At 42.2% G+C, this 23,869-nt stretch overlaps 1 protein-coding gene and 1 long non-coding RNA gene across 6 annotated transcripts in view; both read right to left on the bottom strand.

The window, feature by feature from the left end:
* Positions 1-6,898, bottom strand: part of LOC119852311 — a 33,044-nt gene extending 26,146 nt beyond the window's left edge. The window contains exon 1 of the long non-coding RNA XR_005291596.1: positions 6,778-6,898. This is a non-coding gene — a long non-coding RNA (uncharacterized LOC119852311). The remainder of the gene's footprint in view (positions 1-6,777) is intronic.
* A 14,281-nt stretch (positions 6,899-21,179) lies between these two features.
* The window catches only part of MAK (male germ cell associated kinase), a 65,538-nt gene continuing 62,848 nt past the window's right edge, over positions 21,180-23,869 (bottom strand). For all 5 annotated transcript variants that reach the window (XM_043508340.1, XM_038393010.2, XM_038393009.2 and 2 more), the window contains one exon: positions 21,180-21,489. In XM_043508340.1, the coding sequence (XP_043364275.1) occupies positions 21,335-21,489 (155 nt within the window). In that variant the 3' untranslated portion in view covers positions 21,180-21,334. The remainder of the gene's footprint in view (positions 21,490-23,869) is intronic.

The following is a 23,869-nucleotide window of genomic DNA, read 5'->3' as shown; positions in this document are numbered from 1 at the left end:
CATAGAGACAAAAACTTGAGTGACTGAGATTTCCCTTGTCCCTCAATTTCTTACACACTCCCCTTAGAGCTCCATATAGGTGTGGAGGGACAGCAAAGAACACAGGCTTAGCAAACATTTCTTAAACCGTGATTTTGCTTTGAGAGTACCCAAGAGTTACAGACCTTTGAAAGCATGGGACACATGCTTCCTTAGTCTGAGCTCACTTGTGCATTTCAGGACTCCAGATCAAATTCAGCTTTGGCTTAAGCTGGAGGAACTAGCACTCTGTGATTAAGTACAGGGCCTCTGATGGCCATCACAACTGACTGTTAATCATTTGGAATAGTGATCTTCCTACTAAATCAGCAATGCAAGCATTTCAGGTTTTTGGTGCCAGGATTTTATCTTATGGGTGGGATACAAAAGGGAGGCTCTGACTACTTGAGGGAGTTAATAGCTTCAGAAAAAAGAAAAGGAGTACTTGTGGCACCTTAGAGACTAACAAATTTATTAGCTTCAGAGCATTTTATGTAGGTTGTTAAGCCTCTCACTTGCCCACATGGGAATCAAACAGGCCAGATGGGTAATAGCAGCTGTTCCTGTGGATATACAGAACTGGATCAGGAACCTCAGACTAGGTCTAGTATCTGCATCTTCCAGGGTGAGGAGCAGCAGTTTAAATGAAGGCATCATAACGAGACAGGGAACAGAGCAGGGCCACAGGCAGCTCCTCCCCTCAGCTCAGGTGCCCAGGAATCTGTCAGCTCTTGGCTATCCTGTGAACCTGTACAAAATCTGCAGCTAGCATCTGCTACATGCCTGGGTTCTTCCACCCTCCCCAGTGCAGTGTCTGTCCTTTGTGCTGGAGTCACCAAGACACCAGAATCTGCAACTCCCTCTAATCTGGGGTAAGAGTGCTCTGGCTGCATTAAGTGCAGGGTGTGAGGGACATCTCTTGCTACTCCCCTGCTGTAGCTGCCCTGTCTCTCCCTTCTGCTTGACCAGACAGTGGAGTCTGCCAAGCCCAGACTGCTGTCCTGTGAATGGCCAGCACCTGGCCTTGAGGGGAAGGGGATAGGCTTCCAGGGGTCAAGGCCACTGGAGACTTACTACATACAGCATTTCTCAGCTGGTGGGTTGCAACCCACTAGGGGGTGGGGTGGGGTCACAAGAGGCAACTGAAAGGCAGGGTTGTGAGGCATCTGGAAGTGCCATTACAGACTAAAGCAAAGAAAAAAAAAAAAAAAAAAAAACACTCACTCCTCATACTTTTCCCTTTTGAGGGAAAGCATTCTGTCTCCCTCTTATATAGACAGAACAATTATCATCCAGTTGAAATTACTGTAAGGTGGGTTCACAGGCCATATTCAAAGGCAGTTATCACTGGTTCACTGTAAAACTAGAAGGCTATAGCAAGCAGGGTCCCACAGGTATCTGTCTTTGGACTGGTATGGGGGAAGAGGGCGGCAGCATGGAAAAAACTGGCTATCGCACACACAGAACGAACACACAAGCAGGGGAGCAAGTGCCAGCCAAGCCTCTTTAAATCTTAGGATGGTGAGTGGTCTTCACCAGAACAAAAGGCTCACTCCCTCCAGTGAGGAAAGGGCCACAGAATCCAGAACTGAACTGATTACTGGGGACAAAAATGAACAAACAGGACAGGGGCACAAGTTACAGGGTCAAAATGAGGGATTCCAAGGGAGACCCAAAGCAGAGAACACTGGACAATGCCTGCTGCTCTGTGAAGGGGTCCAAGGAGTTGGTGAACATGTGCACAGCTGAGGAACTGGAAAAAGGCCCCAGCAGTAGAGAACCCTCCTCCATCCAGCTTCCACCTCTGAGATGTATGCATGGTCATCGTGACCAGTGGCAGAAAATTGTTGATGAGATGGTGTCAGGACTTTGTGGGGCCATGAATAGGAAGCAACACTGTCACTCACTGCAGTTCACACTGCCCCCCTCCCCCGCCCCTTTGCTGTGACTCAGTCAAGTACACAGGAGATGGTGCCTATGCCCCACATCTCCCTCCCTGGAGTGACTTCTAAGCAGCAGCTTCTCTCATCATGCCTGGTGCTGCTGCAAACGAACAGTTACACAAAAAGAAGAAGAGGCTTTATTATTTTAACATCAGCCAAAAAGTAAAATGGGCTTTTCTTAATCTGGGAACCAAGTTTTACTTGGGTTCACTTAGGGACATGGTTTAATTTTGCATACAGTGCTGCACATCACCAGGATGCCTGCTCAGACAAGCTCAAATTGAAGAATGGATATGGTCATTGAGTTACTATGTTGGTGGGGCATATCCACAGACACCTGAAAAGGTATGGCTCCTCCTAGAAGGGGGGAACCCCTGACTGAGGAAGCAACCCTCAAGAGAGGAAAGGGGATACAGTGTTTTTGCAGTCAGCAGTGGCCTCTGTCCCCACATCCAGTAATAAATACATGTTCTGTGGTTATTGAGCTGGTGCCTGTGTCATCATTTCTGAGACTTTGCCTGCTTGTGCTAACCCACCAAGATAGAGACCACAGGATCCCACAACACTAAATGATAAACATCTAAAATGGCCCTGTCAAGGTTCCTTCCCCACTCTGAACTCTAAGGTAGAGATGTAGGGACCTGCATGAAAACCCCTTGAGCTTATTTTTACCAGCTTAGGTTAAGACTTCCCCAAGATACAAACTATTTTACCTTTTGCCCTTGGACTTTATTGCTGCCACCACCACCACGCGTCTAATAGATATATAACAGGGAAAGAGCCCGATTGGAAACACCTTTCCCCCCAAAATCCTCCCCAAACCCTACACCCCCTTTCCTGGGGAGGGCTTGATAAAAATCCTCACCAATTTGCATAGGTGAACACAGACCCAAACCCTTGGATCTTAAGAACAATGAAAAAGCAATCAGGTTCTTAAAAGAAGAATTTTAATTAAAAAAAAGTAAAAGAATCACCTCTGTAAAATCAGGATGATAAATGCCTTACAGGGTAATTAGATTCAAAACAGAGAATCCCTCTAGGCAAAACCTTAAGTTACAAAAAGACACAAACAGGAATATCCATTCCATTCAGTATAGCTATTTTCTCAGCCATTTAAACAAAACAGAATCTAACACATATCTAGCTAGATTACTTACTAAGTTCTAAGACTCCATTCTGTTTCTGTTCCTAGCAAAAACATCACAGACAGAGAGAGCCTTTGTTTCTCCCCCCTCCAGCTTTGAAAGTAACTTGTCTCCTCATTGGTCATTGTGGTCAGGTGCCAGCGAGGTTATCCTAGCTTCTTAACCCTTTACAGGTGAAAGAGTTTTCCTCTGGCCAGGAGGGATTTTAGAAGCGTTTACCCTTCCCTTTATATTTGTGACAGGCCCCACCTAGTCCACACTGGCAGCTCCATTCCAGTTCTTCCTTGCTTCTGGCTTCAGCTGCACATCACCTCCTCTTTACTGTTCCCCAGAGGCTTCCACAACACTATTTTATTAACTCAAACAAAAGCCTCCCAAAGCCACTGAAAACTCAATTTACACAGCCTGCTGGGATCCAGAGGGCTTTCACTCTACTCCAGTGCTAAAACTAACCACTGCCCCACAACACCTCCTGAACTTCAACTGCTCCCTCTCAGTCTATGGGGAACACCTCAACTTTCCCCAGCTAGGTCTGATAAACTACTAGGGCTGAGCTGGCTCCAAGGCCTTTGGCTCTTAAAAGGACCATGCAGTTACAAGGGAATTCATGGTAACTATCTGTATCAGAGAACCACCCATTTTTAAACAGGACCTTAGATGACCTAAATATGAATAAAAATAAAAAGATATCAAATGAATAGAAATAAATGAGTCACATTAGCATCTGAAAGGGATTAGACAGAGTTATACAACTCTGTAGCAGGGCTGTGGGTATTATGTACAGCAGTTAGATTGCATCCCAAATCATTTTTATGAAGAAAATGAATCTAGGAAGTGAGGCACTGTTCTTTTACAGAATAGCTATGTATTTTAGGGCCAGGCTGTTCCTTTATAGACAAATACAGTTGAATGAGTCCCATAGTGGAGAGAAGCATATAGTGGTAGTAGTAGCAGCAGCAAACAAAGTGGATATCTATACTTCAGACAGCTTCTATCAGTGTCTGGCATCATCACAGAGATGATTTCTTTACTTAGATTTATTACAGTAGATACAAACCAAAATGGCAGGATTGTAATTGTCTGAGGTATTTGAGTTAGTTTAATCACATCTGTGCATCTCTCCTCCTCTAAAGATTGTGTCCTTGCTATTAATGGAGAACGCTGAAGTTGTAAGGGTGCACTAGTGTGAAATTTTGTGAATTAAAGGCACATGAAAACAGTATATTTTTACTCAATGCTGAACGCGCCCTCTAACCTGGTTAGTCAGGGTCTGCAGCACATCTTGCTTAATGCAGCTTGCTTTTATATTTAAAATAGAAAGCCAATTGCCTTGTATGATTTTTGGAGTATTGAATTGCAAAGTTTGCACAAGTTTATGTGTTTTCTCACTCTGAAAGTGCATCCACAAATTTGTTTTTAATAGCTCATGAAGCCATTATTGTATGCGTTTCATTTCAATGCCACCCCAGTGCACACCTGGACATCTCTAGAGGAACTTGAGCTGGATGAGCTGTGGGTGGAACCATACTGCCAACTCTTCAGTATCACTTGATGTGAGTAATCATGAAAATGTAGAAGGGCTGTCTTTGTGAGTGATGTTAAATGAGAACCTCTTATGCTGCATGTAATTTTAAACTGCTTTGTTAGGGCTTTCCTAGAAGAGCATCATTCAGGAATTTCTTTTCATTCTTCCTGCTCCTAAAAGGTGCCATATTTATAGCTTTGAAGACTGGATTTTCTTCTATGTACAGGATATTTACAGCATAGGGAGCAACAGTGCATAATTACTTATCTTGCCACAGTCTATTGTGGAGGGATCACCTTTTAGGGACAAGAAAGATTTCAGTCTCTGTGCTATTCAGTTCTCAGTGTGCCTCCCAAGACTGCTGCCAGGGTGTTTATTGTGAGGGTGGCTTCCGTGAGGCCGACACCTGTTCACTTACTGAGTCAGTAAGTCACTCATTTCACACCCACACTGTCAGATGGTGGTAATGGTTGGTCAGTTCTGACATGCGAGGCAGTGGAAATGAAAGGTGTGACTATCCTACTGTGATTATTTTATTCCCTCTCCTGCCCACCTGCAGTTACCAAATGTCTTCACATTAGGTAGTCTGTGTGTGTGTGTTTGTATTAATCATCCTTCTAAAAAGGCAGCAATGTGCTCTTCCTAACATCCCATGCTAACATGGACAGTCAGGGACAAAAAAAAAAAAAAAAATCCACAGGTGCAACTAATATATATTATACACACAAAAATGTTAATGTTAGTAACTTAACAGCAATCCACAAATGGTTGAATTTACATAACTAATTGGGCATAATATTAAGTCTAGATCTAAGTCAATTAACTCATTCTTGAAATTTTGAATTCAAAGCTTTTCACAGACAGTGGGATTTTGTAGCTTGTCTTTCAACTGAGTTTACATAATCATTAAGCAATATACAGCTACCAGTACATTTAAAAAAAAAATCAATAAGGGTGCATTTAAAACCTTTGATCACTGTCAAATATATAATAAAAAAAGCCTTCAAACATGCAGTTTAGCAAAGGCACAGCTTATGGCTCCAAATTGGCACTTAACTGATTACCTCTGTATCTGAACTGATTTTTGACGCCTAAAGCAGATATTCACATTCAACATGTGCTCTTTGTGACTGCCATTTCTGAAATGGCTTGTAGAATTTTTTTCCACCCCTCATGATGTTTTATTGTTTCGCTCTCTTTACTGTTTGAAGGTGGTGCTGTTCTTCATAATGCAGAGAGATTTTGATTTTAAATAAGAGTGGGAAGAGTCCCACTGAAGTCAAACTCAGAATAAGATTTCCTAATACAGAGATTGAAAATAACCTGAAATGTACCACTTCCATGGTATGAGAAGTTTGTTTGCAGGGGTCTTGGAAACCCTAACAATCTCCCCCATTCACTGGGAGCTCCTATCCTCCCCAGATGTGTTGGGCTTTACAGGTGGCCAGTTTTGTATTAAATTCAAGGAAAACTTAAAAATATTAACTAAAAACCTGGGCCTTTATTGGGCTATTAGAGCCATTGATGCCACTAGGGTTCCATGTGGGTAGACTCTTATGTGAAGCCCATTAACTTCAAGTGATCCATTTGCAGGATTGAGGCCAAGGGTTCCTGCTTAGTAAACGATGGCATTTTTTTTTTTTTTAAAAATGCTACCTGTCAAGGGGTGAGCCTCTTCAGCACACCCTCTTTTGGCAATGCAGGTGTGTTGCACTCAGGACTCCTTCAGGTTCTTTCAATCAATTACCAGATTTTGTTTAGTTTAAACACATGCACCCCCTTCATGGGGTCTGAGTTAAGGTTTTTCTACAAAGGGCAAATTCCTTTGTTAGTTGCCCCATATCACCCCACTCTGGATCCCCCTAGGAGTTCAGGTCAACTCTTCATCCCACTTCACGAGACCCTCACAACCCCCTGCCTGGAGCTGGGGTTGTGCTTCAAAAGGTCTCTCACACCCTTACAACAAGGGTCTTCCCCTCAAAGAGGGGGCCATCAGGTTATGAGTTAATCAGTTCCCCATCTCTCCTTAAATAGGAATCCACAGCTCTTCTCCTGGAAGAGGGATATATCCATGAGACAGTCACTGGGTCTCTATGGCAAGAACCCCAGCCTTCCCTTGGGATTAAGTAATTCAGGCAAGTATTACCTTTCTCCTTAAACAGAATTCCTCAGCTCTCCTCCTTGGGCAGTTATGCTTTAGCCAGCTTTCCTCTACAATTAATCCTCAAGCTAGACCAAACAAACAGACAACTCCTACTAGCATCTGCTCTGTTATAAGAGTGAAGACAGCTTTTATGTTGGCCCCCTACCCACAGCTCATGCCCAATTGGTCGAGCAAGAGAGGCACCTTGAGCCACCCTCACTGCAAGACTCTTGGCCCTGGGCCCTTAAAGATATAATGATGAGATTGCCTCCCAAGCACCTCTTATTCCTAGGACTGCTTCTTCTTTATCAATAACCCCTAGGCCTGTGTGTGTGTCAATTCAAACCTTAAAGGGCCAAGCCATGTGTTGGTTGTTCTGACCACTAGGCACCACTATCTTTAAGAAGGCAGACTACCCTGTCATACTGAGTAACTACAGTGGCAATCCTAAAATATTCTCTGTGCTGTTTAAGACAAAAAATCAAAACAAAAACCTGTCATATGACTATAAGAGAATGGTTTTGCTTCAGCCTGTGAGAGGGTAATAAAAGACATCAGATAAAATGTTTACCTTTTGTCTAATATTTTCATGTCTTTTTTAATTTTGAAAAGTCTTGTCTTTCTGTCCAGTAACTTACTGCATTTTATACCCTCATTTTAAAGAACTATTCTATGTTTTTAATTAGTACTTGCTATAAGGCTGCAACAAACGTACTTCAACATGCTAATACATAACTGTCCGTTTGTACAGTGGGGGAAATCCCTTTTGACGGCTCCATCCCAATGCTCAGTGCTTCACTTTGTGTTTTGAAGGCATCCCCAACATTGTAAATATGGATGACTTCTAGAATACAGCAGTGGGCACTGTGCCATTTCTTTTGTTCCTGTGAATGTATGCTATAAAGATGAAGGCACGTGAGAATGTAATGAGCTTTATTCATCAAGAATTGTTTGAAATACCAATGTATTACAACAACTTCAGAAATCTGTGTGAGAAAAAATTTGTTTTATTCAAAGGAATCTGATGTAAAGCAGTTAAGTGTTGGGAAAGCATATTCTCATATTTCTTTCCTTCTTCTTCTTTCTTCACCCAGCATGCTAAGAAATTGTCTGGAGTTTAATGCTGTGACCCAAAGGACAGAAGAATCTTTTGTTACTTAAAGTTGCTTGTCTCATTAGAAAAATACTTTCCCCTACCTCTTCCTCATACCTGAATCATAGAATCATAGAATATCAGGGTTGGAAGGGACCCCAGAAGGTCATCTAGTCCAACCCCCTGCTCAAAGCAGGACCAAGTCCCAGTTAAATCATCCCAGCCAGGGCTTTGTCAAGCCTGACCTTAAAAACCTCTAAGGAAGGAGATTCTACCACCTCCCTAGGTAACGCATTCCAGTGTTTCACCACCCTCTTAGTGAAAAAGTTTTTCCTAATATCCAATCTAAACCTCCCCCATTGCAACTTGAGACCATTACTCCTCGTTCTGTCATCTGCTACCATTGAGAACAGTCTAGAGCCATCCTCTTTGAAACCCCCTTTCAGGTAGTTGAAAGCAGCTATCAAATCCCCCCTCATTCTTCTCTTCTGCAGACTAAACAATCCCAGCTCCCTCAGCCTCTCCTCATAAGTCATGTGCTCTAGACCCCTAATCATTTTCGTTGCCCTTCGTTGTACTCTTTCCAATTTATCCACATCCTTCCTGTAGTGTGGGGCCCAAAACTGGACACAGTACTCCAGATGAGGCCTCACCAGTGTCGAATAGAGGGGAACGATCACGTCCCTCGATCTGCTCGCTATGCCCCTACTTATACATCCCAAAATGCCATTGGCCTTCTTGGCAACAAGGGCACACTGCTGACTCATATCCAGCTTCTCGTCCACTGTCACCCCTAGGTCCTTTTCCGCAGAACTGCTGCCGAGCCATTCGGTCCCTAGTCTGTAGCGGTGCGTTGGATTCTTCCATCCTAAGTGCAGGACCCTGCACTTATCCTTATTGAACCTCATTAGATTTCTTTTGGCCCAATCCTCCAATTTGTCTAGGTCCTTCTGTATCCTATCCCTCCCCTCCAGCGTATCTACCACTCCTCCCAGTTTAGTATCATCCGCAAATTTGCTGAGAGTGCAATCCACACCATCCTCCAGATCATTTATGAAGATATTGAACAAAACGGGCCCCAGGACCGACCCCTGGGCACTCCACTTGACACCGGCTGCCAACTAGACATGGAGCCATTGATCACTACCCGTTGAGCCCGACAATCTAGCCAGCTTTCTACCCACCTTATAGTGCATTCATCCGGCCCATACTTCCTTAACTTGCTGACAAGAATGCTGTGGGAGACCGTGTCAAAAGCTTTGCTAAAGTCAAGAAACAATACATCCACTGCTTTCCCTTCATCCACAGAACCAGTAATCTCATCATAAAAGGCGATTAGATTAGTCAGGCATGACCTTCCCTTGGTGAATCCATGCTGACTGTTCCTGATCACTTTCCTCTCCTCTAAGTGTTCAGGATTGATTCTTTGAGGACCTGCTCCATGATGAAAGTGTACATGAAAAATAAAGGTGTCAGCTCAGATAGACAGCAAGGAAGTTTTGACAATTTTTTTTTTTAAAATACAGGTCAATTTATGTCCCTTCGAGGACAATTTAAAACAAAATCCCTCATATTAGAAGAGATAAAAGGAACATTCAGTAGCTCCACTGTACACTTATTCAAGTGTTAGGAATGATGTTGCCTATTGATAAAGGAAAACAGCCATGAGCAGACAATGCACATTAGCCATGATTAGAGATTGGGACAAAAACATCTGATTGCCTTGGATATAGAGGACAGACCAATGTGAATAACATAATGAGAAAAAGGTGGGAGAAACTCAGTGGAAGAACTGAACCAAATGTACTTGTGCTATCTATCTCCTGCCTTGTGAAAAGACTCAGTTTTTACAGAAGTGGCTTAGGAGCGATGCTGAGCATTTCTAAGGTGCTTTGAGCTCTATGCTCTACTACCATTTATTTTAAGAAATGTTTATTCTGCAGTAGGAAGGCAGTTTAAGCAATTGTTTGTGCACTTTGTTTCAGAAGTGCTTTTTGAAACATTGTTTTACAATCCTAAAACCACAAGGAGCATCTATTTGACCTAGCAACCCACACAAATCTTTGCCAGGAAAATATTAGTGAGAAAGGCTCCTGCTGGTAATTTATTACATAATCATGATAATGAGAGCAGTCACTCCTCTTTGTACAGTTGTGAAGGCAGCTGATGAGGGCCCCAGGGCATTCTTCGGAACTTAGCTTTCACCTAATGGTAGATCTGCCTTCCCACTGGAAGGAAAATTTCATCAAAAACATCTTAAAGGCATATGTTACCAATTGGTATAGACTGAGCTACACCGGTAAAAATGTTTACTGGAGATGCCCGGGCAGCATAGTTTGTATCTGGCTTTGACCTTTTCCCAAGTTAGGGGCAGGCATTGCACCTAGTATTTCTGTATCACTGGTTTTCACCTTCCCAACTGCAGAGGAGTATATACACCAATAAATTAATATTTTATTTTATTCTAACTATGGGCCTAGTGCTGTAGACTTGACTTAGACAAAATTTCTGTAATAAGCCAGCAGATGGTGCCTATGTGTGAACAGCCAAGTCCTGGAAGATCAAGGGCTGAGAGGGGCAAGAAACTCAAGGATACCATGACAATTGGGAGGAGCTGGAGGGTAAGTACCATTTAGCTGTAAGCAGTGTGTGTGTGTTGAGGGGGGGGAGGTCATTGGAAGGAAGAAGAACTATGTTGTTCTGGGAGCGGGTGCACATGAGCCCAGGGAATAGGACATGTGAGGGACACTGCTAGAGTGGGACAGGCGGTGAACACTTTGGACTTAAATGCACATGTGTCCTGAGGGCAGGTGAAGGCCAAGTAGCTGAGAAGTAGCGGCCCAACCAGTCTGGAGGCCCAGACTGAGGGCACTCACTAATGAGGGGGATATTGTATAATAACCACATAATTCAGATTTAGACACTATACAGCTACTCAAGATTACCTCCTCAGGAGAAAGGCCATAGATGTTGCCCAAACCGATTACCATACTTGAAAATAAGGTAGAACCTCAGAGTTACGGACACCGCAGGAATGGAGGTTGTTCGTAACTCTGAGCAAAGTGAAGTTCGGGCTCCAGCTCCAGCAGCTGACGCTCCAGGCCAGGTTTCAGTAGCAGCTGAGCTTCCTACTCAGTGCAGGCATAAACTTGCAAGCTTATCACCCTCCTGGCTGGGATGTGTGTGTGAGTGTTTGAAAACAGCATGTGTCCCCTCTTATCCCTCCCAGCAGGTGAGGGGGGTTAAAAACAGCCCATCCCCCTCTCAGGGGAGGGTTAAAGCAGCGAAGACCCCAGCACTGCTCCTGCTCTGCTGGGTCCGGCTGCCTTAGGCTGGCAGCCCCAGCGTCTTGCTGTAGGTGGATGTAGGGGGGAGAGGAAGAGGTGGGGGACCAGATGTGCCTACCTTTAAAGATGCAATACAGACAGTAGAGTATTTGCTTTTTTGTTTGTTTGTCTCTGCTGCTGCCTGATTGGTTACTTCCGATTTCAAATGGTGTCTGGTTGACTGGCCAGTCCCTAACTCTGGTGTTTGTATCTTTGAGGTTCTAATATAAGGATTACTACTACGGTGTGACCATCAGGAAAGTTATGTATGTTCCCCGGCATCATAGTAGTGGGGATACTTTGGGTGGGGAGGCACTGATGAATTTTAAAGAAGGCCCACGTAGCTCTAATAGGTCATTTCTGTAGCTCACCCAGGCAGAAGAGGCTGCCCTCAGGGCAAAGGCTTTGTTCTCCCTTCCCATTTTCCCCAAACCAAAACTGTAACAGGGAATGTAAGGGGCTCCCTAACAAACTGAAGTTAGCAAATCATGACTCGGAACAATCAATGCAACCTGCATAATTTCCAAGCACACATTTCTTCTTGGTTGTACCTCTACATAAACCTTAATCCTCTGAATTTCACAGCAGCCATCCATATTGCACTCACCCAACAATCGGGTCTATGCCCTCTTCCTGGGTTGTATTTCTGTCCACAACCAAATAAGAAGCAAAGGTGAAAATGCAACAAAAGCATCACATTTCTTCTGGAGACAAAGGGAATCACCGAAAAGGCCATATGTTTGCTGTCAAATGCAATTTAGCAAACAAGGACAGAACTGACCTGCCATATGTTTACTGTATTTAAAATATGTTAAAGGAATTAATATTCCAAAGAGATTAACTCAAAGGTCAGAAAAATTAAAAAGTAAGACTGCATATGCATTATGACAGTGTAATTACCAGTTCATGGCCACATTTTTTAATCCATTAGGAAAAAATACACTTCTCACCTCCATCCTGATTTTACATATAAACACCCCTTTTCTTTTGAAAAAGTGATCTCTCAATATTATATTGCCATTGGTCTTGTGCATGTGCATAAACTGAGTGGAATTCTGTGAAGATGGGTATGAAATGAGGCAGGCATTAGTAAAATTATGTATAGGGCCCTACCAAATTCATGGCCGTGAAAAATGTGTCACGGACCATGAAATCTGGTCTTTTGTGTACTTTTACCCTATACTATACAGATTTCACAAGGGAGACTAGTGTTTCACAAACTCGGGGTTCCAACACACAAGGGGATTTTGGGGGTGGGGGTTTCAAGGTTATTCTAGGGGAGGCTGTGGTATTGCCACCCTTTCTTTTGCACTGCCTTCCGAGCTGGGTGGCTGGAGAGCGGTGGCTGTTGGCCGCGCACCCAGCTCGGAAGGCAGCGCCCTGCCAGAAGCAGTGCAGAAGTAAGAGTGGCAATACCATACCATGCCACCCTTACTTCTGTGCTGCTGCTGGCAGTGGCTCTGCCTTCAGCTACCCAGCTCTGAAAGCAGCCACTGCCAGCAGCAGCACAGAAGTAACGGTGGCAATACTGCAACACCCCCTACAATAACCTTGCAACCCTCCACAGCCCCCATTTTGGATCAGGACCCCTACAGTTACACCACCATGAAATTTCAGATTTAAATATCTAAAATCATGAAATTTGCAATTTTTAAAATCCTATGACCGTGAAATTGGCCAAAATGGACCATGAATTTGGTAGGGCCATAACTATGTAGTTCTTACAGAGCACTCAGTATCTTCAAAGCGCTTTACAAATATCCTCAGAATAACCCTGGGAGGTAGGTAAGAAAATACTATCCCTGTTTAACAGATGAGGAGACACTGAGTGAAACAATTCCAGTGATTTGCCCAAGGACTCAGAGAGAGTCAGCAGAGGTTAGAAGAGCATTTCTTTTCAAAGGATGAGCATGTTTACTAGGGAACTCTAGGAGGTGAGAGCATGTACAGGTAGTAAAAACTAAGGGAACAATGTAAACTTTCCCAGACTAGTTTGTATATACGTTTATTGGTTTTTTTGTGTCTATTGAAATAGCCATGTCAATTTACTTGGTGCCATTATTTATAATCTGCTTGCATGTTGGACATACCACTGAAGTAGTTCTGACTGACTTCATATCTTTCTATCAGTTGCATCTGGAACCTAGCCCAGAATTATGGGAATGAGATTTTATAACTCCAGAACATAAGAATGGCCATACTGGGTCAGACCAAAGGTCCATCTAGCCCAGTATCCTGTCTTCCGAAAATGGCCAATGCCAAGTGCCCCAGAGGGAATGAACAGAACAGGTAATCATCAAGTGATCCATTCCCTGTCGCTCATTCCCAGCTTCTGGCAAACAGATGCTAGGGACACCATTCCTGCCCAGCCTGGCTAATAGCCATTGATGGACCTATCCTCCATGAATTTATCTAATTCTTTTTGAGCCCTGTTATAGTCTTGGCCCTCACAACATCCTCTGGCAAAGAGTTCCACAGGTTGACCGTGCGTTGTGTGATGAAATACTTCCTTTTGTTTGTTTTAAACCTGCTGCCTATTAATTTCATTTGGTGACCCTCTAAGTTCTTGTGTTATGAGAAGGAGTAAATAGCGCTTCCTTATTTACTTTCTCTACACCAGCCATAATTTTATAGACCTCAATTGTATTCCCCCCTTAGTCGTCATCTTTTCCAAGCTGAAAAGTCCCTGTTTTATTAATCTCTTCTCATATGGAAGCCATTCCATACCCCTAATCATTTTTGTTGCCCTTTTCTGAATTCCAATATATCTTTTCTGAGATGGGGCAACCACATCTGCACAGTATTCACAATGTGGGCGTACCATGGATTTATATAGAGGCAACATGATATATTCTGTTTTATCTAACCCTTTCTTAATGATTCCCAACATTGTTTGCTGAAAATTCATACCTGCAGGCTTAATTGCTGGTGCCAGGTACTGTACAACATGTCCCTGTCCTTGTCCATATTTTTGAATGACCCTTTTGTTGAATTATTTGTGGACTAAGTTATTTTAAGAGATTATGTGTTAAGGTTCAATAAAACCAAATCAATTTTCTTCTTGCTCGTGTGTTTTTGGGGAAGTTTTTTTTTTTAAATTTCAATGAACTTACAGTGTTTTCCTTTCAACAGTCTATTAATGGTTGGGTGACTTGCATCGCAGATGATGGAGAAACCTCTCGAGCCATAATTATACATAATCACATGACTTAAGATATGGGAAGCCTGAAAATGCAGCTTTGTGAACATACTACATAAAACAAGCAGAAAGGACACAACTGTTTTTGCATCAGTCATACTCTGGTATTTATGGTTTTTTCCCCCAAAGGGTGGGGGCTATTTCTGTCTTTAAAATTGGCATTTGTCTTAACAATTTCAGTAAAGTAACTCCTCACTTAAAGTCGTCCCAGTTAACATCTTACATTGCTGATCAATTAGGGAACATGCTTGTTTAAAGTTGTGTAATGTTCCCTTTTAACGTTGACTGACGCCTGCTTGCAGAAAAAGCAGCCCTTTGCAGCTAGCTGGTGGGGGCTTGGAACCAGGGTGGACCAGCAGCCCCCCTATCAGCTCCCCACTCTCCTAAGTTCCCAGTGTGGCAGCCACCCAGCAGGCTACCAATTGCCAGCACTTCAGTTGTCCCTCCCCTCACTGCCATGTGCTGCTCCTGCCCTCTGCCTTGAAGCTGCTCCAGGGAGCCTCCTGCTTGCTGTGAGGAAGGGTTGGGGGGGGGTGGAGAAAAGAAGGGGGCTAATATGAGGGCGTCCCCCTGCTCCTGCCATCCGCTTACCCTATCTCCATAGAGCAATGGGAGACACGACAGGGGTCAGGACGGAGGGAGCTTGCAGGCAGCTCAACTTCCTGCTCTAAAAAGGCAGTGTACTTAGAGTGGGGTCAGCATACTTAAAGGGACAATGCACATCTCTCTCTCTCTCACACACAGAGGGCATGTGTGTCTGTCTCTGTCTGCCATGCTGTCTCTCCTCCCTCCATTTGTGCTGCCTTGTAGAGTGTGAGGCTACATTAACAGCAACGTGTTAACCCTTGAGGGCTCAGCTGAGTGCTAGTTCATCATTTAGCAGTAAGGCATCCCCTGAGAAATATCCCACCCTCTGACTCCCCCACCTCAACCAAGCTTCACAATCATCATTGCTGTGTACAATATGAAACTGTTTTGTTTAAAATTTATACTGTGTGTGTATGTATATGTATATATATATATATATATATAGTCTTTTGTCTGGTGAAAAAAATTTCACTGTAACCTAACCTCCCCCCCATTTACATTAATTCTTATGGGGAAATTGGATTTGCTTAACATGATTTCACTTAGTCACATTTTTCAGGAACATAACTACAACGTTAAGTAAGGAGTTACTGCACATTATCCTCATTGTGAAGCAAGAAACTAGGCTATAATATAAACATAGGCTCTGATCCTGCAATTGGCTGCACGTGGGTGCCAGGACAGCCAAGTACAGTAAACTGCAGGATTGAGATCTCACTTTCTCGCAGTACATCCTCATCTTGAAATCCCTACCTCCCATTTTGGGCACTCTATATCTTTAAGACAATAGGTGTAGATGGGGGGAAGAGAAGCTACCAACGTATTACTACTGTTCACTATGTACAATGTGCTCATTGCATTATTTCACCTTTTCACTCCACCCCAATTTGTCTCTTTTGTTCTGCCATTGACCTACAACATAAGCTCCCTTGGGCAGGGAGTCTTTTTTTAGAATGTATTTAGACAGGGCCTACCATCGAGGTGCCCAACGCAAGGATCAGAGCCTGTCATTGCTACTGTACTATTAAATAATAATGGGAAAGAAAGCATACACTTGTCAGCAAGAGTGCCAGATTAAATACTGTACCTTTCACTTTGATACGGTATCTTTCAAGAATGTATCCCAGCATGCGTACTCTGGCAATGTTTGAAGTATAGGCGTGTGCTGCTTTAAAATCCGATGAATTTTTTTTGCACTTATGAAATGAAATTAAGCGTCACTTAGATTGAACATAAATCTTACTAATAAATTAGTTACATGTTGTGAAAGGTTTTTTATTGCTTGTCTGGACTAGTGCAGTTTTGTGTCTTTCCTACACTGTGCGCATGGGTCCATTTTGTGAAAATGGAAGTCATTGCAGAACCATCCCCACTCCCCAACCACTAAGTGGAAAAGCAAAGAAATGAGTGCCGATGATAGGCCTTAATGCAATGCTAACAGACTAACAGTTTGCAAAGAGGCAATGTCTGTTACAGATTTGAGCAAACTACATGTGCTCTGTAGGATATGTATACAGGTGGGTGTAGTTTAAGGCGGACTTCAACACTTCAAACAAATTGAACAAAATATGAATGAAGACTAAGAAGGACTGGATTCACAAAAGGACTTAAGCTCTTAACTGCCAAATTAGGTGCCTAAATCCCATAGAATATCAGGTTGGAAGGGACCTAAAGAGGTTATCTAGTCCAAGGCCCTGCTCAAAGCAGGACCAATCCCCAACTAAATCATTCCAGCCAGGGCTTTGTCAAGCCCGGCCTTAAAAACCTCTAAGGAAGGAGATTCCACCACCTCTCTAGGTAACCCATTCTAGTGCTTCACTTCCCTCCTAGTGAAAAAGTTTTTCCTAATATCCAACCTAAACCTCCCCCACTCCAACTTGAGACCATTACTCCTCATTCTGTCATCTGGTACCACTGAGAACAGTCTAGATCCATCCTTTTTGGAAACCGCTTTCAGGTAGTTGAAAGCAGCTACCAGAACCAGGCCACACTGGGATTCACACCCCCCCCCCCACACACAAATCATCTGCCCCAAAACACTGTAAGTACCTAAACCCAGTGCCTACATTTTTGCAGTAAATGTTCCCTAGGGGGCCTATGTTTCTTCCTCTGAGCATGCATACTGCAGCTCCATGCGAGGCATCTAGATACCTAAATCCAGAGCAATGCACAAACTGGGAGAAGACAGGCATTCCTCCACCTTAAATTGCCTTTGGAGCCCAATCCAGTGAGCATGCTCATACCGCACCTACCAGTTCAGGCCACTATCCATGACTTGGAAGGGACCTCCCTCATAACTTTTTTACTCAGCTGGGATTGAGAGACCCCCAAGTTCAAATTCCCCCTCCATTTGAGGGGGACAAGGAATTTGAACAGGGACCTGTTACCTCTCAGATAAGTGGTCAGAGCCAGAAGACTGGATCCCAAGTCTCCCTGTGAGTGCTTTAACCACCAGGCTATAGTCTCACTCATGATTTCTTGCTATCTCTGGCCCAATATGTCTTTCATTATTTATCCACCATGCAACAGCTTCAACACTGGGGCACAGAGGACAAGCAAATATGAGCGACTCTGTAGCCTGATGGTTAGAGCACTCAGCTGGGAGTTGGGGTAATCAGGATCCAGTCCCCCTCCAATGACTTCTTTAATATATCTACCATGGAACAGCTTCAACAGAAGAGAATGGAGCCCCTAATCTGAATATTCCATAGCTCAGTGTCTAGGGTGCTCACAGGAGAGGTGGCAGATCCCTGTTCAAATCCCTATTCCCTCTGAGAGGAAGGGGGGATTTTAACCAGGGGTCTCCCACATCCTCTAACCACTTGGCTAGACATTATAAAAAGAGGGCCTCCTTTCCCCCTCCCCCACAAGCATCTTGCAAAAAAATGGCATAGGCACCAAACCCCAAGAGAGGGTTCACTGCTGAGAATCCCAGGTGGAGGGAGAGGCCTCCCTGCAGCCGTGACTTAGATGCCAATCTTAGAGGGGCAGGGTTAAGCACCCTCAGCCAGTAGGAGCCACCTTGTGTTCTGGCTTTTTGTGAATCCAATTCTAAGATGCCTAACTCAGGCTTTATGGATCCCAGGATCTTCTAGGCACCTGGAAGTTAGGCATGCAATATTCATAAACAAGTTTAGGCATGCTGGTAGTGAATCTAGGCCTAAAGGGTTAACAGAAGACAACATGCAGCGGCATTTAGCACTCCTCTTTAACTGTTGGGCAGATGTTCTGCCTCTTAGTTGCTTATGGACAGACCAGCTGGCTGGAGTGGAAGTAAAAGAGAAACATATAAACACATGTTGCAAGCTGAAGACCATTCATATACAGCAGCTTTCATATGGTATAAAGAACAAGTCTACCTCCAGTAATTTGAGACCTGGGCTGCAGGTGTGGTTGAATGAAATTCAGGGGGGAAAGTGGTAATCAGATTGATTGATTACAATAATAATGAGGAGTCCGGTGGCACCTTAAAGACTAACAGATTTATTTGGGCATAAGCTTTCGTGGGTAAAAAACCCACTTCTTCAGATGCATTTTTACCCACAAAAGTTTATGCCCAAATACATCTGTTAGTCTTTAAGGGCCGCCAGACTCCTTGCTGTTTTTGTGGATACAGACTAACATGGCTACCCCTCTGATAATTGATTACAATGTGTAGCTATCACCTAACTTCTAAAATTTTTCCAGTAGCTATCAATAAATGCTACTCCCCATTGTTCCACAAAACTGGAAAACAAAGTTATCTGTTGTGGCTATGTTTTCACCCCTCATAAAATCTAGGAGACAGTTTCAATTCCAAACAGCTCGTTCCATGTTCAGATGAAGCAATAGCCACCCAAGTGGCGACCGAGTGGAGAAAATATTGGGCTTTTTATTGTTTTGTTTCATTTATTAACCATATTGGTGGAGTTTACACTCACATTTTTTAAAAGCAATTTTTATGATTTCGAGGACACGCATGCTTTTAAAAGTTCAGTATATTCAAGGCGTCATCATGTTTGGGTTATGGCTGTTTGACCATATGAGCTATTAATTTTATTTGCCTGGCTGTAAATATGTTCTGACCACATAAAAGCGGCAAATGGCATGCATATTTATGACAGACATTTTAGTTTTTTTAAAAAAAGGAGTACTCGTGGCACCTTAGAGACTAACATTTATTAGAGCATAAGCTTTCGTGAGCTACAGCTCACTTCATCGGATGCATTTGGTGGAAAAAAAAAACACACCACCAAATGCATCCGATGAAGTGAGCTGTAGCTCACAAAAGCTTATGCTCTAATAAATTTGTTAGTCTCTAAGGTGCCACAAGTACTCCTTTTCTTTTTGCGAATACAGACTAACACGGCTGCTACTCTGAAACCTTTAGTTTTTTAGAATCTCTTGCCCTAAATGACTTTTCACCGGCCATTTATTATGTTTTTTTGACTTAACTATTTAAAAAACAATTAAAAAAGACTATAAACCACTATCTTGTACTCCTGAGAAGTGATCTTTATTATCAAGTCAGTGCTTTCCAATTCACAGTGTACTAATGCCTGGCCTGTTTTGAAAGTCTGTCTGTCCTTTAATAACATAACCAGTAATTAAATAGCATATTAAAAACTGCCTTTAAATAATACAAGGAAGATTAGTTTTGAAGGACTGACAAACCGGTAAAGAAAAACACAACATGGGATTGAAGTCCTCTGTAGCACATTACTAATCAGAAATTCCTACATCAGACTATAGATACTATTAACAACTTTTCCAGTATTATATGGTGACACTTTATTTAGCTACTACTTAAGGTGAAGTTTTCATAGCAAAATAGTTGACTTTTATGGCTAGTCTGCCTCTGATTAAATTTAGCACCTGTAAATTACTGGATTATGGCAAATTAGGACTACATCAAGTAGTCCTACATCAAGAACTACATCAAGAACTAAACATTTTTATACACTAATAAAATCTATACAAAATACTTTTACAATACTTGGATCAATCTGTAACAGTTTTTATACCTTTAAAAGTACAGAGTACATACACATTTTGGACTTGAAAATGGCAGATTTAATGTAGCTATTAAGTCTACAATTTCTACTTTAAATGCAGGTTTTTAACAGCACACATCCCAGGACGACATTTAAAAAAATCCAACAGTTTATTGGAAGATATAAAGTCCTTGATTTAGCATATTAAAATATAATCTATCAGAAGAAGTGTGTTGATGGACAAGTTTAGAGATCTTGGACTACTGCATAACTCCTATTGGCCCCAGAGTAGTTTGTATATTTATTAGAAACCAGGAGTTGGATCCTTACTTCAATAAGGAAAACAATCTTAAAATTTTTCTTCCACTAACAGTTTAATTTCATCTTATGTAGTTTGGTGAATTTTTGTAAGTAGTAGTGAATTCTATAGTTCAATTTTATGATCACTAAGAAAAGACACTACAGTTCAATGGAAGTTAACTAACCAGTTAGCTAGTGTTTTAGTGAATTAGCCAGTCAATAAGCCAAATATACTGTGTAACTTTGATTCTTTGTAACCTCGTTAAATTTTCAACTGGGCAATGGGCTGGAGGTGGGGGGCCGGGGAGGGAGGGGAAGCTACGGAATATACACATAGCTTAACTGTAATAGCAGATTTTTAAAAAAATCTTAAGGTACCTTGGCCCCATGACTGTAGCATTCACTACTTGGTAAGTTGTGTTTCCAAACTCCCATCACTACACCACTTAGAGCTAAATAGTGCAACCCTTTCTCTTGTTGGTAAGGACTTACACACAAATAGTTCTATGAACTATTTGTAGGAGTAAGTGCTCACCAATGTACACAATTGTGCAGAGATTATCCCTAAGGAAACATCAAACAAACACATCTAGCTCAGTTCTGGGCCCTTTGTTTAGCTAACAACACAGCATATCTTTCTCCTCAGAAAAATATTTGTGCTTTCACTGTTCAACTTCATAGAAAGGAACTTGCACAAGGAAGCAGCATCCATGCAGAAGCCGGTGTTACTCCACAAATCACCAGTGCAGGATTACTCATATAGGACAAATTAAAGTCAAGCTATTTTAAGAGTATATGGGGCAGCAGAAAGTTTTCTAATAACATTTACACTTTGTCTATTAGTAGTTCAAATTCTCAATGTTGGCAAGATGCTTTATACGCTATTTCATAAAATCCTATCTTTTAGCCAATGTTTTGAATATTGCTATGTAAAATGTATTTTATTACCTGCAGAAGAAGTAAAATACCAGATCTCCAGTCTTTCTACTGTTGCATAGTCTTAAGAGAAATATGCATTTCAGATTCCCAGCGTAGGATGACAATGTAATTTGCATGAAAAGTGCACCATGAGCCAGGGCTTCTATCTATGTCCTCCGTATTTGGCCACCCAGTCTGTTCTTCCATGAACTGGTTGAATTGGAGGTGGGCGGGTCAGGATATTCATGTTTTTTGCAGCTGGATTGTAAGTAGGGCCTGGTAATTGAGCACGAGCAGCTTTGGTTTTCCAAGAATAATCTGAAACAAACAAACAAACAAAAGGTCAGAAGCAGTGGGGATGAGAAGTTACATATCTCACCATTTTAAAGGAGAAAAGATCCAAAGCTTAACTATTTATGACTCATGGAATTAAAAGGTGCTAATAGTCCTGTGCCATTCTCAGTAGAAGGTAGTTCAGTGTGACTGATCTTGAAATGCTAACTGGTTACTGCACTTGCACAATAAAAGATCTATTAAACTAGACAGTGATGGCTATATAAGGTTTCTATCAAGTCTAAAGCAAGTTTCCCAAAAATTGTTTTTACTTACATGGATACAGGAGAGGCAAATATATTATGATGCGTTTTACTGGCAACTTTCATCTGACAAGCACTTCCCCCCCACAATGGTCTCTGTTAAAATGTGTTGAGATTGAAATTTAGTCCAAAATTGGATTTTACAGCATACACACATCTGCACTGGGGACACTGTTGTCACTGAAAATGGGTGTTTACTTGTCTGATAATTGAGTCTTAACTTGTTGAAAATATGAACTTTTTTTTTTATTAAGTGTTGGTCAGATTTGTCAAGAATCAAAATGGTGTGTGCTGGAACACCCACCTCTCCTGAAGACCTTCTCATTTTGTACTTCTGTGACTCTACTTCCTTGGTTCTCGTCCTCCTCCTTAGCTGAGAGCTCCTATAGTATTACTATTGCTGGATTCTCTCTCTCTCCTGCTTTCCCATCCCTCTGTTGATTGTCTCAAGCTTTGTCATTGGTCTTCCTATTTTTTCACTCTACATTTGCATCTGAGTGACCTCATTAACTCCTACGATCTCTCATAACACCTCTTTCAAATCTACCTCTACATCGCTATTCTCTCAGACCAGACTTCCCTCTCCATGTTCTGATACATCCTTTTGGACGTTTTGCCGCTTCTCAAATTTAACATGGTTAAAACAGAACTAAACTTCACTGCTAATCCAATTCCCTTCCTTTTTTCCCCTGTGATCATTGTCAACTCTGTGCTCCAGATCACTCAAGATCACAATTTTGAGGATATTTGTGATTCTTCCCAGCTGTATCTCATCACTCCTTCCTCTATGACATTCCTCAGATATGCCCTATCCCTTTTACTCCTAGCACTAAAAACTGTTCAATGGCTTGGTGCTCTCTCATCTGGACTCCTACTCTCTGGCCTTCCTAATTCTCTTCATTCCATCTATCCAATATAAGGCAGACAAAATAATCTCTTTCCCTGCTGCTACAGCCAAATCACTCTTCTCCCATTTGAATCGCTTTACTTGCTCCCTGTATCTTTCAACATCAAGTTTCAACTGCCCTACACAGTTGAGGATTCATAAATTTAGAAGAGGCCACCCCAAGAAAGTGAAACTGGGGGACATATCTTCCCCTAGCACACAAATACTATTTCCATTCTGAATTCTATTGGAGATAATGTTGATCCTTTTAGCACTAACTACTGCTCTGTGCCTTCTACCCCTCCCCAGAGGGGTTAGTGGCAACTTGGCTTCAAATTGAATTCTGATGGCAGTTGGGAAGGTGAGCAAGTAGTCATGTATGGGGGCTGGTCCTTTGCATGTATGACTTACAGTCTGGGAGCCAAATGCAAGGTTTTAGCAGTCCTTTGTTTTAGTGTCCACACATTTGTTTGTGGATTCTGATTTTCAAAACCCTAAATTCAAAGACCTTGTCACTGTTGATCATTTTGAAAAATGAGCACTTATTACGACCCCCCCTCCCGATCCACAAAACCAGGTTACAATGAAACTACTTACATTGATTGATTTTGTTATTAAAACTTCACACTAATATTTTATTATGGAACATGATTACCTAGAAGGTACATATGTTATTTCTGTATTAATGTTTATATTAACAGTATAACTGCTATTATGCCCCCTTCTCCACTGAACCAAGCCACAAGGCATTCCTGACGGCATAACCACAGCATGCAGAAAACCACCAAACAGATCAAGACGACTGACATGGCAGAGCCAATCAAATATGATTTACACACTGAGCATTACAGTGATCCAAAGAAAGCCAGACATGCCCATGGAGACAGCGTGAAAATTCGGGTTACCCTTAAAGGTGCTTACTCATAGAATTAGCACAATGGTTTTCTCAAAAATATACTTGCTCCAGAAGGTTGCCCAGAGTTCAATGGATATAATACACAGCTTTGCTGAGAGCAAGGACATGCTCGCATGCCAAAAACCAAAGCTGTAGACATGCCTCTTATTGACATGACAGCACCTGACCCAGACACGAAGAAAGACTCTTTGGCTAGTTAATTTTAGCTAAGCTAATTTTTTCTTTACCTTTTTAATGTCACTGATGGTGAAAAGATATGATAGAAAGAATAAATGAAAATAGACGAGAGCACAATTATTT

This window comes from Dermochelys coriacea, chromosome 2 (assembly GCF_009764565.3).
Source record: "Dermochelys coriacea isolate rDerCor1 chromosome 2, rDerCor1.pri.v4, whole genome shotgun sequence".
Taxonomy (NCBI): Eukaryota; Metazoa; Chordata; order Testudines; family Dermochelyidae; genus Dermochelys; species Dermochelys coriacea.
This window is presented reverse-complemented; position numbering and strand designations above follow the sequence as displayed.